We start from the raw sequence: 14797 nt of genomic DNA, 5'->3' as shown, positions 1-14797 counted from the left end.
TATATAGCTTTTATTCAAACCGTCACCGCCATTACAGGGACGAAAGGCAATCGATCGGGCTGGCCTAACCAAACATGGCGGCCAGCTCCTATTTTCAAAGCATGCTTCGCTAAATTGTGAGACTCAACATTTGAACTCCTAAATTCGTGGACTAAATTACATGAAGTAAAAGAAGAAAACTGTAACTTAATCTCCTGGATGATGGCTCCATAGGTGGCACCACTACCTTTGTAGACCTCTTCCACTACCCCTTTGCAGTCCGATGCAATATGCACTCGGTTCTCGTTCAAATCCCCGGCTAGGGCTAGCCCTTCTCTAATAGCCAAAGCTTCAAGAGTTGCTGGATCACATATATTGGTGTACACGCACACCGAAGCTCCAAGAAAGCTGCCCATCTGATTTTTGCAAATGGTTCCCACAGCACCATACTTGCCCCCCCCTCCTACTGCTGCATCAACATTGAGCTTCACATGATGATCTGGAGGGGCCAACCATCTTGTCGGACATGCATTTGTGGTCGTCGTGGTTGGCCTTCTTGGAGTAAGCACTTGTATCTCCGACAGATACGATAACACAAAGCCATGTATAGCATGAGGCGTCTTGAAGATACCCTCATAAATTGCCTTCCTTCGAGCTCCCCAAATGGCCCATAATGTCACTACAAATTTTATGAATTCCTCCAATAACAACGCTGCTTTCATAGCAAAGATCCACTCCCTTGCATCTTCCTCCCGACGAACACTCAGTTGATCAAGGATGCCTTCAGCAGACAGCGCACAAGTGCTTCAAGATACCGGGCAATTCAACAAAGCATGCCTCCATGTGTCGTGAACCCCGCACAACATACATGCACCCGTAGTGGCCATATTCCGCCGATGCAGGACTTCGCCCGACGGTACAGAATGCCTTGCTAACCTCCATATGAAGACCCTAAGCTTCGATGGGACCTCAAGTTTCCATATTAAAAGCCACTCCTTGCTATCCCCTTGAGTATTCGATGGTCTGATGTTCCTCTAACCATCTTTCTCTATTCAACTTTGTCCTAAATGGTCCTAAATTTGAGCTTTGGGGCTCGTGGGCTATGAGAGATTCCTTTCAAAACTGGGCCGGGCCGGGCCGGGCCGGGGGTTTCAGATCCCACCGCCTTCCATTTTTTCTCAGCCGAAATCGGAATGATTCAACTTTTAACGGGACTTCACAGACATAACGCCGAGCAGGTGCTGCAGGGGAAACCATCAAACTAGGCTTCCGCTGACAGCGGGCCCGGCAGAGAGCGCCGTTAACACCGTCTCCCTCGGCCTCGCGCCCTTCTACTCCAAAATTTCGCCTCTCCGGCCGCCTCGCTTCCATGGAGAAACCTCGGAAGCCCCGCGGCTTCCCCGTCGGCTACCGCCCCCGCCGGAAGAAGTTCGCGCGGCTCCCTCCACCCGCAGCGGCCTCCCCCGCCTCTCCGCCGCCCGGGATCCTACCGCCGCCACCGCCAGCAGCGGCCACCCCCGCCCCTCCTCCGCGCGGGCCTCTCCCGCCGTCACCAACGGCCGCGACCACGGGCCCTCCGTCCAGCCGCCTCCCTCCATCATCCTCTGCAGCGCCGACCGCGCCCCCTTCCTCTGGCCTCCTACCTCCACCGCCCCCATCGGTAAGTTCGGCAGCCTCCCTCGAGATATGCACATCATGTAGCTCGTGCGTGCCTTGTTGAACTGTATGTTCATCGGGGGCAGGATCAGATGGATAATTGATCGCAAAAGCAGGGGGTGCGGGGGAGGGGACATTAATTGTTGAAGGAAGGCATCAACTTGATCTTAGGAGAGTCAGATTCAATTGCAGGTATTTGTGCCAGTTTGTGCCAGGGATGTTTGCAGTTGGGGTCGGCCGATATTAATGTGACTACGCACTATTTGAGACAATGTTTGTAGAGGCCAATATTTATAAATGGACAGCAAAGTTGATTCGTGTGAATGTCATTCAGCATAGAGAATAAGGATAAACATAGTGCTGGTGATCAGACTTTTAAATTCGAGGGTTACATTGGGCACAACCAAATACTAGTTAATTAGAGGTACAGATTTAGGATTAGCTAGTCTTAGAATCTGTAGTATGGGCTTATGCTTCAAAGCTATGATTATTGATTCAGTCCTAGAAGATTGATTTCTGATGACTGGGACGACTTGGCCTACATGCATGTATAATCTATTGTATGGGCTTATGCTTCAAAGTAGTCTGTTGGTGGTCTCGCCAGGACGGGGATCTTGAGCGACTTCTTGATTCAGTGCGCGGTCCATGTGTTTGCGCCTTTAGACCAGGAGGAGGTACAGGACATTAATTAGCTTGTCGTAAATCTGAGCTATGTGTCACAGACTCAGATCACATGGGGTACAGAAATGTTGCAATATGTACTTACATGCTATTACCTATTTCACTGAATACCCAAGCGAATAAAAAGAACATTAATTAATTAGGATGAAGGGCCAGATGTCAATGTGATACAAGGAGCATGCGCGTCCGAGTTTTCATGTAGAACACCTTGTAATCAACTCCAATTAGCACCAACAATAATTTGTTTTAAATCTTCTGATGCAATGCAAACTGAAGTTGGATTTGAAATTTGTATTTGTTGATTGTACTTACACTATTTATAGAGCTTCTGACTGCAAACATCTTTGTTGTGCACTAAAAATGCATTATTCTGAGAGGAAATCATGAAGCTTGAAATTATTATCATTAGGTACATTAGCAATCACGTGGATAACTGCTAATTTTATGTGGTGGATCTTTTATTTGGAATAGCTTGTTGTTGATTTAGTGCTATGTATATAGTTAAAATGTTATTGATAATAATTCAATGATGTGTTTTTAGATTCACGTAGTACTTTTAGGCATGGATTATAAGATTTTGATGCGCTTCAAAACTCTCTTGAATGGTTGAACCATTTCTGTTACTGTATGCATGTTGCAAAACTTGTTTTAGCATGTATATTTGCTGATCACATTTCAATTTGCAGAGTGTCCTGCTGCCACCCACTGTAGCACCCACTGTGCCTCTTGGTCGCGTCCTGCTGCCACCGCCCCTCGACGTAAGTGCAGTCTCCTCTCTCTTCATGCGATACTTTTGCCCGGACATATGACACGCTGGATGCGCAATAATGTTGATCATATAACCTTTGACTATTGCAAGCATATGTGTTGTCCGCTGCTCTACTCTTGCCCACCGCTTTTCCTGTACTTTCAAACGCATGCACATTATACATCCATCACATGCTTCATCTTACTCATTCGAGGTGATTTTTTCTTGTCACAGCAGTTGACCAGTGCCACCCCCCTACCTCTTGACCTTCCACCACTGCCACCGCCCACGGTTCACCATCGGGTGAGGATCCTTGGGTAGCTGCATGTTAACAATCAAAGAACTCAGATAGTTTTCTATCCTTGTTTTTCACTTACGGTGTTTCACTTTTCCAGATGGAGAAGCTAACAGAAGCATTTACACAAACGAAAGAAGCAATTGAAGCTGAACTCAGTGATGAGGATGATGAGAAAGGCTCAGTGGTGCTATGGGGCCTGATGAGAGCAGACTCTCTAAACACAACATTGGGCTGCTATACCATAGACATGATTCTCGTTGGTGATGCCAGTTGCACTTACCCGTTCTTTTCTTGTGTTTAGAAGTGATTGATGCTGTGGAGGGCTGTAAAATCGTGCTTGCATTTTCCCACTGGTGATATTAGTTGGTTGTGGTAAAAATAACAATGAACGTAGTAGTAGAAACACCAACATGCCAACACGCAGGTGGAGTTTAGAACAAGTTTCAAGGAAGAAATACATTTGATATGGCAAACCTATGTTCTATCTTTGTTGTGACAGATGACATCAAACATTTTTTCAGCAACCAACTAAACCGTGCTGTGATAGTCGGTTTTTTGAATGGGAACAATTCTTGAGCATCTCAGTTGTGTATACACGCATGATCCGACACCCAATGAAGTTTTCAGACTAGCATCGAAATTGAGTTTGCACCTGATACGCTGCCTTTTATGAAATAGTACGAACATTACAATACAGTTGAGCAATGAATACTGCTCCCAAGCAGCAAGCTGCTTGCTTGAAAAGTTTAATCTAAATTATTACTTTCTTAACGCCTCCTGCTTGCTTGACGACCCCTGGGCGAAACCTTCTTCGGCCCCTATGTGGAATAAACCAAGGAGCTGCTAGATCCTGGTCTCCTTGCGGAGTAATACAAGGAGATGTTGTATCTTCCTCTTTCTCCTCTCCTTGCTGAATAATACAAGGAGCTATTGCGCCTGCTGCTGCATCTTCCTCTTCCTCGTCGCCGGCGACATCTGCTTCAAATGTGGCGTAGCCCTTGGCCTCGTACTCTCGTCTCATCTTCTCCTGCTCGGCCTGGATTTGTACAATGATTTTGTCCAACTCGGCGGCGGCCGAAGGATCCCGTAGAGCCTGACTCTGCCCAACAGGGCTCGCTTTGAAGGAAAGGTAATAATCCAGCCTGTCCTGCGGCACCCGGAAAATCTTCTTCATCTCCTTGTCCACAGTCATAGTCTTCCCCTCATCTTCTTTGTTGGGCTGCGACGCTCCCATACTAGCGGCGGCGGCGTAATCAATAGTGGTTGTCGATGATTTTCTGTTGATGTGGTGAGGTGAAAAATCAAATCAGGCGCCTCGAAACTCGTACTTATGCTCTGAACATCTGCACCGAGTCGGATTCAATACCGATGGAAGTAGTAGGACTCGGAGAAAGAGAAGGCACGTACCCAGCAACTGCGCTCGCCGTCGCCGATCTGCTTTCCTGGTTTGCTCCCTTCCTTGTTGGCTTGTCCTGGCCAAGGGAGAAGGTACTAGTTCAGTAGATCTGGGTTCAAGCATGAAATCTGGTATTAACCGGAAGGAATTGAACAAAAGACTCACACGAAGAGGCAGAGACGCGTCGCCGGGACGGGGACCCAAGGGACCTAGGATTGCCGCCGGAGCCTCGGGTGGGGCCGGAAGGGCATAGCAAAGCTGGGAATTCGACGGAGGATGCCGGAGCAGAGCCGCGCCAGTGGAGGGCGGTGCCGGAGACGGCCGGCGAACGTCGGGGGGCGGAAGAAAATCGGGGGAGAAGGGTTTTTATTTTTATTTTTTGCCACCACTTACTTTTCACTTTGATAATTTGCCACCCCTTACAGGAAGCGGCAATTCGATGCTCGAGCTCAGCTGCACCTGATATCTTGTTCGTTGGTTGATGCGTTGGGATTGGGAAAAGAGGGGCAGATGTGTCAGAGCTGGTTCGACCGAAAAGCGGAATACACCTGCTATACGGGCGTGCACAGTGGTGGCTGTGGGCCCAGTTCGTACGTTGCGTGGGCTGTGTCCGTTACGGCGGTGTGCTGAGCCTAGGAGCAGAACGTCGTCTTGGGGAGCTGAGCCATGGACCAGTTCGTCGTTAGTAAGGCAAGTGGATGAGAAACCAAACCAAGCCGTCTAGGCTCCCGGGGGAAGCACGCAGTTGTGCTCTTGAGGCCCGTAGCCGGAAATTAAATTAAGGTTGTAGATGGTTCTGGTGGAGGCTGCCTCATGGCTCGCCGGGAGTTTGATTTGAAATGGCGGCTGATTCTACCGGTGACGAATCCATGGAGGCCAATGGATTGGAGTTCCTGCTAGATCCGGTCAACAGGTGTGGAACCAGCTCTTCACTGTCGTCGATGCCATTTTTTTTACGAGTTTGGGGCATAGTTTCGTCGCGATTTTTACTGCGTTGATATAGTTTCGGAGTTGCTTCGATTCCAGGTTCCCCCGAATTTGCCGACAACCTGGAGCATCCAGATCGGGTTCCCCCTGCTGTGCTGCCGCGAGTCGGAGAGGATCAGGTCGTAGCGGAGGAGTCGAACTACACGTGAGGCTGCGCCCAGGGGGTCGGCGGCCGTAGCCCGCAGAGAAGTGGATGCCAGGCCAGATGAGGAAGAACACTTCGCCTATGCACTCAACGCGGTCCACCGGGAAGGTGAATCCCAAAGCTCCAGGATAGACGAAGAGGTGACTAACTGTTGATAATTTTCACCACTGATTCGCATTAGTAGGTGAGAAAATTTTGTTGGGGCTACGTGCATATAAATTTAATTGTTTAGACGCTTCAATTAAACCAACTGTTGTCGCTCATCTATGGTTGTGAAAATTTGCTTTTGCTGTTCATTCCTTTTTGTGTGGGTGAGTGTCCAGCAATGGATTTTTTTGCTGTAGTCCTAAGCAAAATGATTTAGTTGTTCACTCGTTACATGCTACGGCTGGGCAGTGCTCCGCCTGATAAAACTCGATGCCCATCGACAGTTCCTAATTTAGTCAATATATACCGATGTCTCAATACTAATGTTTACAACTTGTCGACGGTTCCTGATTCAGTCAATTTAAATGCTGATGCACATCAATTTATCAGCACAAACATTTTTTAGGGACTGTTTTGTCTAGACATATGGTTCTCATTTCCATAAAATTTCACCAAAATTGCATATCATTTAGTAGGCATAAGAATAAGAATATATATATATATATATATATATATATATATATATATATATATATATATATATATATTTCGGTCAAAATGGCATTGCGGCAAAATATTTAAGTGAACGTGAATTTGAGCAGAATTAAAATAGCACACAAATTTCATCCAACGCTGGTTCAGTCAAATTTAAGTCAGAATTTTTGTCACTCAGCCAAACTGAACCGAAATAACAATGCGGTTGATTCCAGTGATGGCCCAATTCTGTTCGCAATCAAGAAAATGAGCTGTGATAAAACATTTCATAGATCCGAAGTACATTATGGTCAACTGTATTTCCTCGTCATAGAATATCTTTAGTGGATTGTTAAGCATTACGACTTCTTTTTGTTATCTATTCTTTGTTGCTATTGCTGCTACTGCACATTATATTTTCTTAAAACACTTACTTCTTGGGATGATCCATGAGGATGATGGTGCAGCAGCCATTGTACTTAAGAACTTAAAGGTTGATCTCGGCAAACATACGCAACAAGGTAAATCCACATTGTGAACTGATAACCAAACGGTTAGTCTTTTACTTCCAATTCTCTGTTGGTAATCTCACAGATATGAATTATGTTGATTATCTTAGGTTATCATAATGATTGCTGATATGTCTGAAGATCAAACATGTGAAGATAGCTATCGCGGAAGGCCTTGCGCAGCGCATTGCCACCTGGGATGCGCCTGAAACAGTTGTAGGGAAAACGATTTGTGTCCATTGCATCTCTTGTGCTGAATATCTTATCCTAGAGTAATTCAGGTTAATATTAGTTTGACGTTGTTCTGAACAGGTTTTCCAATTCCTGTGATAATGCATGTATTCATGGCTCTTGTCCCTTAACAAAATTGATGTGCAAGTTCCAGCCGGTTCCAATCAAGCTAATGGCTTTTCTTCCGGTACTTTGATGGCTTAATTAATTAGGAGGATCGATACCTCAAAACTGGAGTTCGTGTGCAGAACCAAGAAGCAGAGATGAAGAGGCGTCAAGAAAGAGGAACTCAGATGAGAAATTCTGAATTTTCAATGCTCATTTCATGTATTTAATATTCTGAAGTGTTGAAGATCTGTACTTTTGGCAATATGTGTTTAGAATAATTATTCAAAGTAAAATATGTGTTTAGAATAACTGTGTTCAGCTTCTATGCCTAGAATAACTATTCACAGTAAAATCTTGATGTGTATAGCAACTAGTATGCAAAGTTGATCATGGTGCTACCGGGAGGCGCTTGCAATGTTTTGTTCTCCGTTGACCATATTAGCTTGTAAAATCAATACAGTACAGACTAAGCAATACTGCATACTGGGCTTTCCTGACAGATGTTTGTTGTTCAGTTTATAAAAAAGTTTGCCAACAAAATTATTCAGTGGCAAGACTATTTATCGGTTGCATAGCAGCGGACAGCTAGTTGCATAGCAACAATTATTCTATACCTACAAAGCAACCTGGCACAGCAGGCAATGAACTCACGGACGCGGAGGTTGTTAATCTTGCAATTAGCGCTTGCAGACGGTGCCAAAGATGGCGGACACATAGCAAACTTCCACTTGCATCTTGAATCCCGAATGAGTGCTCATAACGAATTTTGCAGTGTGATTAGACCTGAGCTTTTTTTAGGTGAATTAGACCTGAGGTTTTTTTCTTGAGGGGCAATTAGACCTGAGCTAGGATTAAGTTTTGACTCCCCTCGGAATCCACAGATGAAACTTGGTGTGGGGAAGACGAAGTAAGCCGGCTGAGGTGGAAAGCCTGTACAGCAAGGCCCAGGAAAACATCAGGGCCGTTAGCGTTTTCTATGGACCGGGACGGTGCTTCCCCAACAAACAGCAATAAATGAGGTGGGCCTGTTTTTATTTCTCAGCAAATACGCAGATATACGGGAGAGAAATACTGCCTAGTGCTGCGATCTCGAGGTAAAGGGATGCCTGGGATATCGGGAGCATCTGAGCCCGTGCTCAGAATTCAATTTCCGCTCCTTACATTGTTATTGATCTGTTGCCACCTTTTTTTTTTTTTGCATTTTGATTTTTTGCCATTTTTTCATACAAAAACAATACTTGCAAATCATTGACATAATATATGCATAAAATAGTGGACCAAAATACCCTTTATGCTAGATTGACCAGTGCACCCAGCCGATTCAACGATTGAAATCAAATCAGGAGGGGATGAACCCATTCGTGGTCGCCGCCGCCGCCCTCTCTGATGGCCGGCTGCTCTCCTCCAGGCCGTCGGCCGCGCCGCCGGAGTACCAGATGCCGGGCGGACGCACCACGGGGAGGGCCTAGGGCGCCGCTCCAGGCCTCCATCCGGTGGCTCGCCTGAAGGTCGCCCCGCGGGGATCGAACTTGCTACCTCGGCCCGCCTCAAGTGCGTGGCTAACCACCACGCCATGCTGGTCTCGTCACGGCAAGGGCCCTAGGTGCCCCTCCGGTCTTGTGCAGGGAGCACGGGAAGCCTCCCTTGTCGGAGGCGCGCGAAGGACAGGGAGGGTGGGCTCTGGCATCGGGTAGCCCACAGCTCGGAGGCGCGCGCGACGGGGGCATTGGGTACTGGTTATGTTGGCAAGTTGGAGGGATATGAGGTCGGCGGCACTGCCGGTGACGAGAAGCTTGTGGCTGGGGCATGGGGCGGGGGAGGGAGATGGGGAGTGAGCTTCTCTCCCGTGTCTTGTATACCTGTCAATCGGGAGGTAGCAGGGCGGGGCGGAGGGATTTGGAGGTCAGCCATGGAGCAACGTGCCCCCGATGGAGATGGAGCAGAGCGCTCTGTGATCTAGTCGCCGCTGTTTCGTGACCCGTGAGTGGTCAATGGGGTGGGGGCAGGGGCAATCTCGGTTTATCCCGTGGACAGGGGCAAATCTTCCAAGTCTCAAGTAAGGAATGGCAAAAAAGCAATTATGAGTGGCAAATCGTCAAACTCCAAAGTAAATCGTGGCAGGAGAAGGAGACAGAGTGCAGGGGAGATGAGAGCGGGGCCGGCTTAGTCAGTATACAGGGGTGCTCTGGGCCGAGTGGGGCTGGACCGAATCCCAACTCGGCCGCCCAAGGGGACCCACGCCTATCTTTCTTTGGAAAATAACTATAGCAAAACTCCCTCCGTTTCTAAATATTTTTTTAGAGATTTCAACTAGTACAAAAGCCCGTGTGCTGCACTAGGCAAAAAATTCTTAAAAACTACTCTGCATCCCACTACGCGCCACTTGTTACATCCAACTCTAACAAACATTAGAAACAAGGTTACCCTCATTCTCTGTAAGGTGAATATACCTTTGTGTTGCCACATGTTTAATTATTGCTTCTTTTTCAGTCCCTTCACAAGAAAACTTCCATCACCTCTTCTCATGTCGCCGCCATGGTGCACCGCCAGACAAAGTCCGCCAAGCGCCGACAGTGGCGGGGAGGTCCTTCGGAGATGTGGTGCCCTAGTGGGGTGCGCAATATGGCGAGGGTTGGTTGTTGTGTGTGCATTGTCGTCTGGTCCGGGCTGGTGGCTTAGCTCCGACGCGTTGGCTACCTTTGGCGGAGGCCCGACCTGGCCGGGTCATTGAAGAAGGGGGTTGTGCGACGGGGTCCTGGGCGGCGACAAGTTTTTGGTTGTCTTAGGATTTTGGATAAGGAAGTGAGACAACAGTGCCATCCCTTTGTAGGAATAAGGTTTTCCCGTCCTATCCCCATTTCGTTGGTGTGCTCATCGCTAGTGAAGGGCGTGTGGATCTTTTTCCCTGGCGGGTCTTCCAGGATCTATTATGTTTAGGTTTCCGGGGGATCTGTCCGAATTCTACCGGTTTTTGTGGTCTTCGGAGTTTCTACATGCCTCTCCTGGTCTACATGTTTTTTTAATATACAAGAATAAGCATGTAATATTGGGATTTTCCAAAAACAAAGGTAGTCTCCTAAGAAGGAATGAATTAGTGGCATTGGTATTGCCATTAAAAAGGAAATAATGTAAAATAAAATCAAAATAATGAAGTTTTTCTAAGAAAGAATGAAGTAGTGTCTTTTATATTACCCTTTAAGAAGAAAAAAATGAAATGAAAACTAAAACAATAATTTTTCCTATGCTTTAATGAATTTATCTTTGGTATTACCATATAAGAAGAAAGAAAATTAAATAAGAATTAAAACTAAATCAAAATTATAATGTTTTCTAAGGTAGAATGAATTAGTAACATTCGTATTACCCCTTAAGAAGATATAAAATTGTCCCCTAAAAATGAAACAAAATAATGACATATTTACACAAAATATACACAAAAGGTGTGCTTTTTTAAATATGCAAGAATAAGCATATGATAGTGGAAGATCTCAAAAAAGAAATAGTTTCCTAATAATGAATGAATTAGTGGCATTGGTATTACACTTAAAGAAGAAAGAAAATGAAATATACATAAAGTAAAAGTAAAAATAAAGTTTTCTACAGAAGAATGGATCAATGGCGTATTAAACTTTTAGAATAAAGAAAATGTAAAAAAAACTTGGACACAATTTTGCAATGAAATCGCACTTTTTGAGTATGTAAGAAATAGACATATAATAGTGCAATTTTTGTACTCTAATGTATCGTATACACATATTTTATAGTTTTTGCATGTAAATTTTATACTCACTTAACATCCCAAATATGCTCATAAAAACCGACTAAAAATAGACCTATACAAACAGCCTAATAAAAAAAACACGTAATGGGTTTCAGCCCAGTAAGGAATCGACTAACTCAAAACATTGGTCAGTCAAATCCTTTCGGCCCAAAACCTGACGGGCTTGTTACATTAAAAAATGTCACGTATTTAAAAAATGTATGTGCCCTTTAAAAAAGGTTTATAAATATATAATAAATGTTTACATAATTCAAGAAGATGTTTCATATATTAAAAATAAACACAAAATAAAAATAAAGTTTTCTAAAGAAGAATGTATTAGTGGCATTGATATTAAAATTTTAAAATAAAATAAAATAAAAAAAACTTGCGCACAACTTTGCACTGAAATTGCACTTTTTCAATATGTAAGAAATACTCATATAATAGTGCAATTTTTGCACTCTAATATAATATATATACACATATTATCTAGTATTTGCGTGTATACACACCCAATATCCCAAATATACCATAAAAACATTTCAAGTATACCCATAAATAGCCGACTAAAAAAATATAAAACAGAAGAAAAAAGGCACACAAACAGCTCAATAAGGAAATGCGCAGCTGGCTTCAGCCGAATAAGGAATCTACTGACCCAAGACAGTGGTCAGCAAAACCTTTTGGCCCAAAACCTGACTGCACACACAACAGAAAAAACTAAAGAGCATGCATCTTGAAGCAGCAATCAGCGGTAAAAAGAAATATCGACGGGTCCAAATTTAAAAATCAGGCAACATACATATAGCTAAAGTCCAAAATGGATATTTTACTTACTCTGCATTTTCCAAGCGCTGTAGAGCTGCAACACTTCTTTATACGTTGAGGTCTCCAAGCAACAATGAACTGGTGCATTCTCAACAACAACAAAAAATGAACTAGTGTATAGCGCGCATTAGAAAATTCAGGTTCCCGCGCCAGTCTTTGTTATCGCACGAGCACATGCTGCCAACTCACCTCTGATCATCGTGGCCAGCACATACGCCATGGTGGCCATCAGAAAGTCAGAATGTCGCCGAGATACCCCATGGCGCCATTGCCATTGCCAACTCGGGAAACAACCCAAATTAAACACCGTGCTCTTTGGTCCATGCGTGCAGCCGTGCAGGTTTGTTTTCACCTGGAGTGACGAGAGTTGGTGTTTTTGAAGTACAAAAATGGAAGCCTTTGGAGCGTGACGAGCTTTTGACCGTGTCAGCTCGCGTTCGTGGTGGGAGCGACGTGCAGGGAACAGCCTAGGTCCGCCATGTCTGGCTGTATATATATGCAGGCTAGTTGGGCTTGCAAGTCCACAGCGACTCGGTCATGGCGATGGACATGGTGGCCGGCCTGGGAAAGCAGCGCGGCGTCAGCCACTCGGTCTCGTTCCTCCTCGGGGCCCTTCTCCCCACCCTCATGCTCTTCTTCCTCGCCTCCGATCGGGACTTCCAGTTCGGGAATGGATCTACTCACCAGCTGACTACTAGCAATGCGACTAACCTCCCAGGTGACGGCTCGGACGGCGAGAAGGTACGTCGCGCAGTTCATTCGCAGTGTGTTGCATGGCATGGTATTGTATGTACAGTGGTTGAGAAACTAACCGATTTCCATCATGCAGGAGGAAGCATTCCCGGGACTCACTGAGCTGCTGCCAAAGGTTGCCATGGACGACGGGACGGTGATCATCACGGCGGTGAACGAGGCGTGGGCGCGCCCAGGCTCCCTGCTCGACCTCTTCCTCGGCAGCTTCCGCGACGGCGAGGGGATCGCGCACCTCCTCAACCACACCCTCATCGTCGCCGCCGACCCCGGCGCCATGACACTTTGCCAGGCCGTGCACCCGCACTGCTACCTCCATGAGGTCACCTCCGCCAACGTTAGCTCCGCTAACCGCTTCATGACCAAGAGCTATCTCCAGCTCCTCTGGGCCAGGCTCGAGGTCCCACAACGTATCCTCCAGCTTGGCTACAACTACCTCTCCACCGTAAGCTACCTCGCATGCCTTTAACAATTTCAACATATAGAACTACCTGTTATGGTTCAGTGTGATGCTTGTACTGCCCTTTCTTGTTTATCCAGTTCTAGCTTAGATCGTTCGGCTTATGGTCATTTAGTAGCAGAGGTTAAGTCTCTAATGATCGATAGAGTGTTTATTCCCCAGAAAGTGCATAGGTCTCAAAATAGTGTTGCAGATTGCCCGGCAAGGTATAGTCGCTCTTTGCGAGCTACGGCTGTGTGGCTCGCTAGATGACTCCCATGTATTGAGGATCTCTTGCCAAAGGATTGTAACGCTACCATATTGGAATAACTATTATTGATCTCGCAAAAAAAAAAGCAATTTCACAAACTGTTGAGAAACATTGCATTCTCTTTTTTCTCTCATTACATTTTATTATTTATTTTCTACTCAGTTGTGTTACGTTTTATCATTTCAAAGGGTGAAATATCACACTCGATCTATGTCTAGGTTATGCATCTTCAGTTAATATTATTGCTGGCAGGATGTGGATGTCATGTGGTTGCGCAACCCGTTCCGGCACATCAGCCTTTACGCCGACGTGGCCATGTCGACCGACCGCTTCTACGGCAATGCTGAGGACCTACAAAATGTGGGAAACGGTGGCTTCTACTACATTAGGTCGACAAACCGGACGGTGGAGATGCTAAGTCGCTGGCTGGCAGCGAGGTCGCGGTTCCCCTCCGCCCATGACCAAGGAGTGTTGAACGAGATCAAGGCCGAGCTCGCAGCCGGTGACCTACAGATCAAGTTCGTGTTCCTTGATACAGTGATCTTTGGCGGTTTCTGCCAGTTCCACGAAGAGATGGACAAGGTATCTACGATGCACGCCAACTGCTGCATCGGGCTAGAGAACAAGGTAGACGACCTTGGAAGAACTACACGAGCAAGACACCATCGGACAAGTTCAAGTGGACGTTCCCCGCCAAGTGCAAGGCATCGATGGGAAAATGCTAATTACTGAAAATGGAGTATTATCAGAACACAATCCAGCATTCCAGATGCAGAAAGAACAAACAAGAATTACCTCCTCCTCCCCCTCCCCGCGCATCCTGACGCCCCTATGAAGACCCTTCAGTTTGGTGCGTTTTCCATTGTTATTAAGTCCTTTCCGTTTTACTACACGATAACGCCTCAGTTTTACTGATGTTTCACTAAGGTTTGTTCGAGGTTTTCATTAGTTTTGTGAAACACTTTAAGAGAAGGTTTGCCGTAAACCCGAGTGAAACTCAAACTAGCTAGTAAAAAACTACATTGAAACTGAATCCACCGAAGTACGTACCAAAACCATATGAACCCATGAAACCACAATGAAAGTTGTTGGAAACCTTATGGTACCTGCATGGATAAAATATAACTTCAGAATGTTTTATTCAAGTTTTAAATACAAAATTTTGAAACCCGCTAAAACGTGAACCAAAACTATATGAAATCATGAAACCACGATGAGGTTACTGAAAACCATATGAAATTTTATCGATAAAAAATAGGTTCGGAAAGTTTCATCAATATTTCATTCCAGTTTCATAACATGAACATTATAAATTTGAAAAATGCTCAACATCTATATTGTTTGTCAGACCGCCAAGATAACGACAAGGTTTATGGCTTCTAACTTT

At 45.5% G+C, this 14797-nt stretch overlaps 2 protein-coding genes and 1 pseudogene across 3 annotated transcripts; 2 read left to right on the top strand and 1 right to left on the bottom strand.

The window, feature by feature from the left end:
- Positions 1-1267: 1267 nt before the first annotated feature.
- LOC123075257 (protein TRACHEARY ELEMENT DIFFERENTIATION-RELATED 7A) lies at positions 1268-3835 on the top strand. Of its 2 annotated transcripts, none has more exons than XM_044497911.1 (4): positions 1268-1639; positions 3003-3074; positions 3299-3367; positions 3460-3835. In XM_044497911.1, the coding sequence occupies exons 1-4, from the start codon at positions 1349-1351 to the stop codon at positions 3661-3663; spliced, it is 636 nt and encodes a 211-aa protein (XP_044353846.1). In that variant the 5' UTR covers positions 1268-1348; the 3' UTR covers positions 3664-3835. The 2 variants fall into 2 exon arrangements, with proteins under 2 accessions (XP_044353846.1, XP_044353847.1); XM_044497912.1 differs by having other exon boundaries at positions 1271-1639; positions 3302-3367.
- A 130-nt stretch (positions 3836-3965) lies between these two features.
- On the bottom strand, positions 3966-5120 carry LOC123075258 (uncharacterized). The gene is made up of 3 exons (XM_044497913.1): positions 4924-5120; positions 4770-4834; positions 3966-4639 (listed from the first exon to the last, which is right to left on the bottom strand). Exon 3 carries the CDS (start codon positions 4594-4596, stop codon positions 4114-4116), a length of 483 nt encoding a protein of 160 aa, XP_044353848.1. The 5' UTR covers positions 4597-4639; positions 4770-4834; positions 4924-5120; the 3' UTR covers positions 3966-4113.
- Positions 5121-12487: 7367 nt separating this feature from the next.
- LOC123076457 (uncharacterized protein At4g15970-like) lies at positions 12488-14135 on the top strand (annotated as a pseudogene).
- The last annotated feature ends 662 nt before the right edge of the window (positions 14136-14797 follow it).

Source organism: Triticum aestivum, chromosome 3D, assembly GCF_018294505.1.
Source record: "Triticum aestivum cultivar Chinese Spring chromosome 3D, IWGSC CS RefSeq v2.1, whole genome shotgun sequence".
Taxonomy (NCBI): domain Eukaryota; kingdom Viridiplantae; phylum Streptophyta; class Magnoliopsida; order Poales; family Poaceae; genus Triticum; species Triticum aestivum.
The sequence above is the reverse complement of the archived record's forward strand: the minus strand, read 5'-3'. Positions and strand labels throughout refer to the sequence as shown.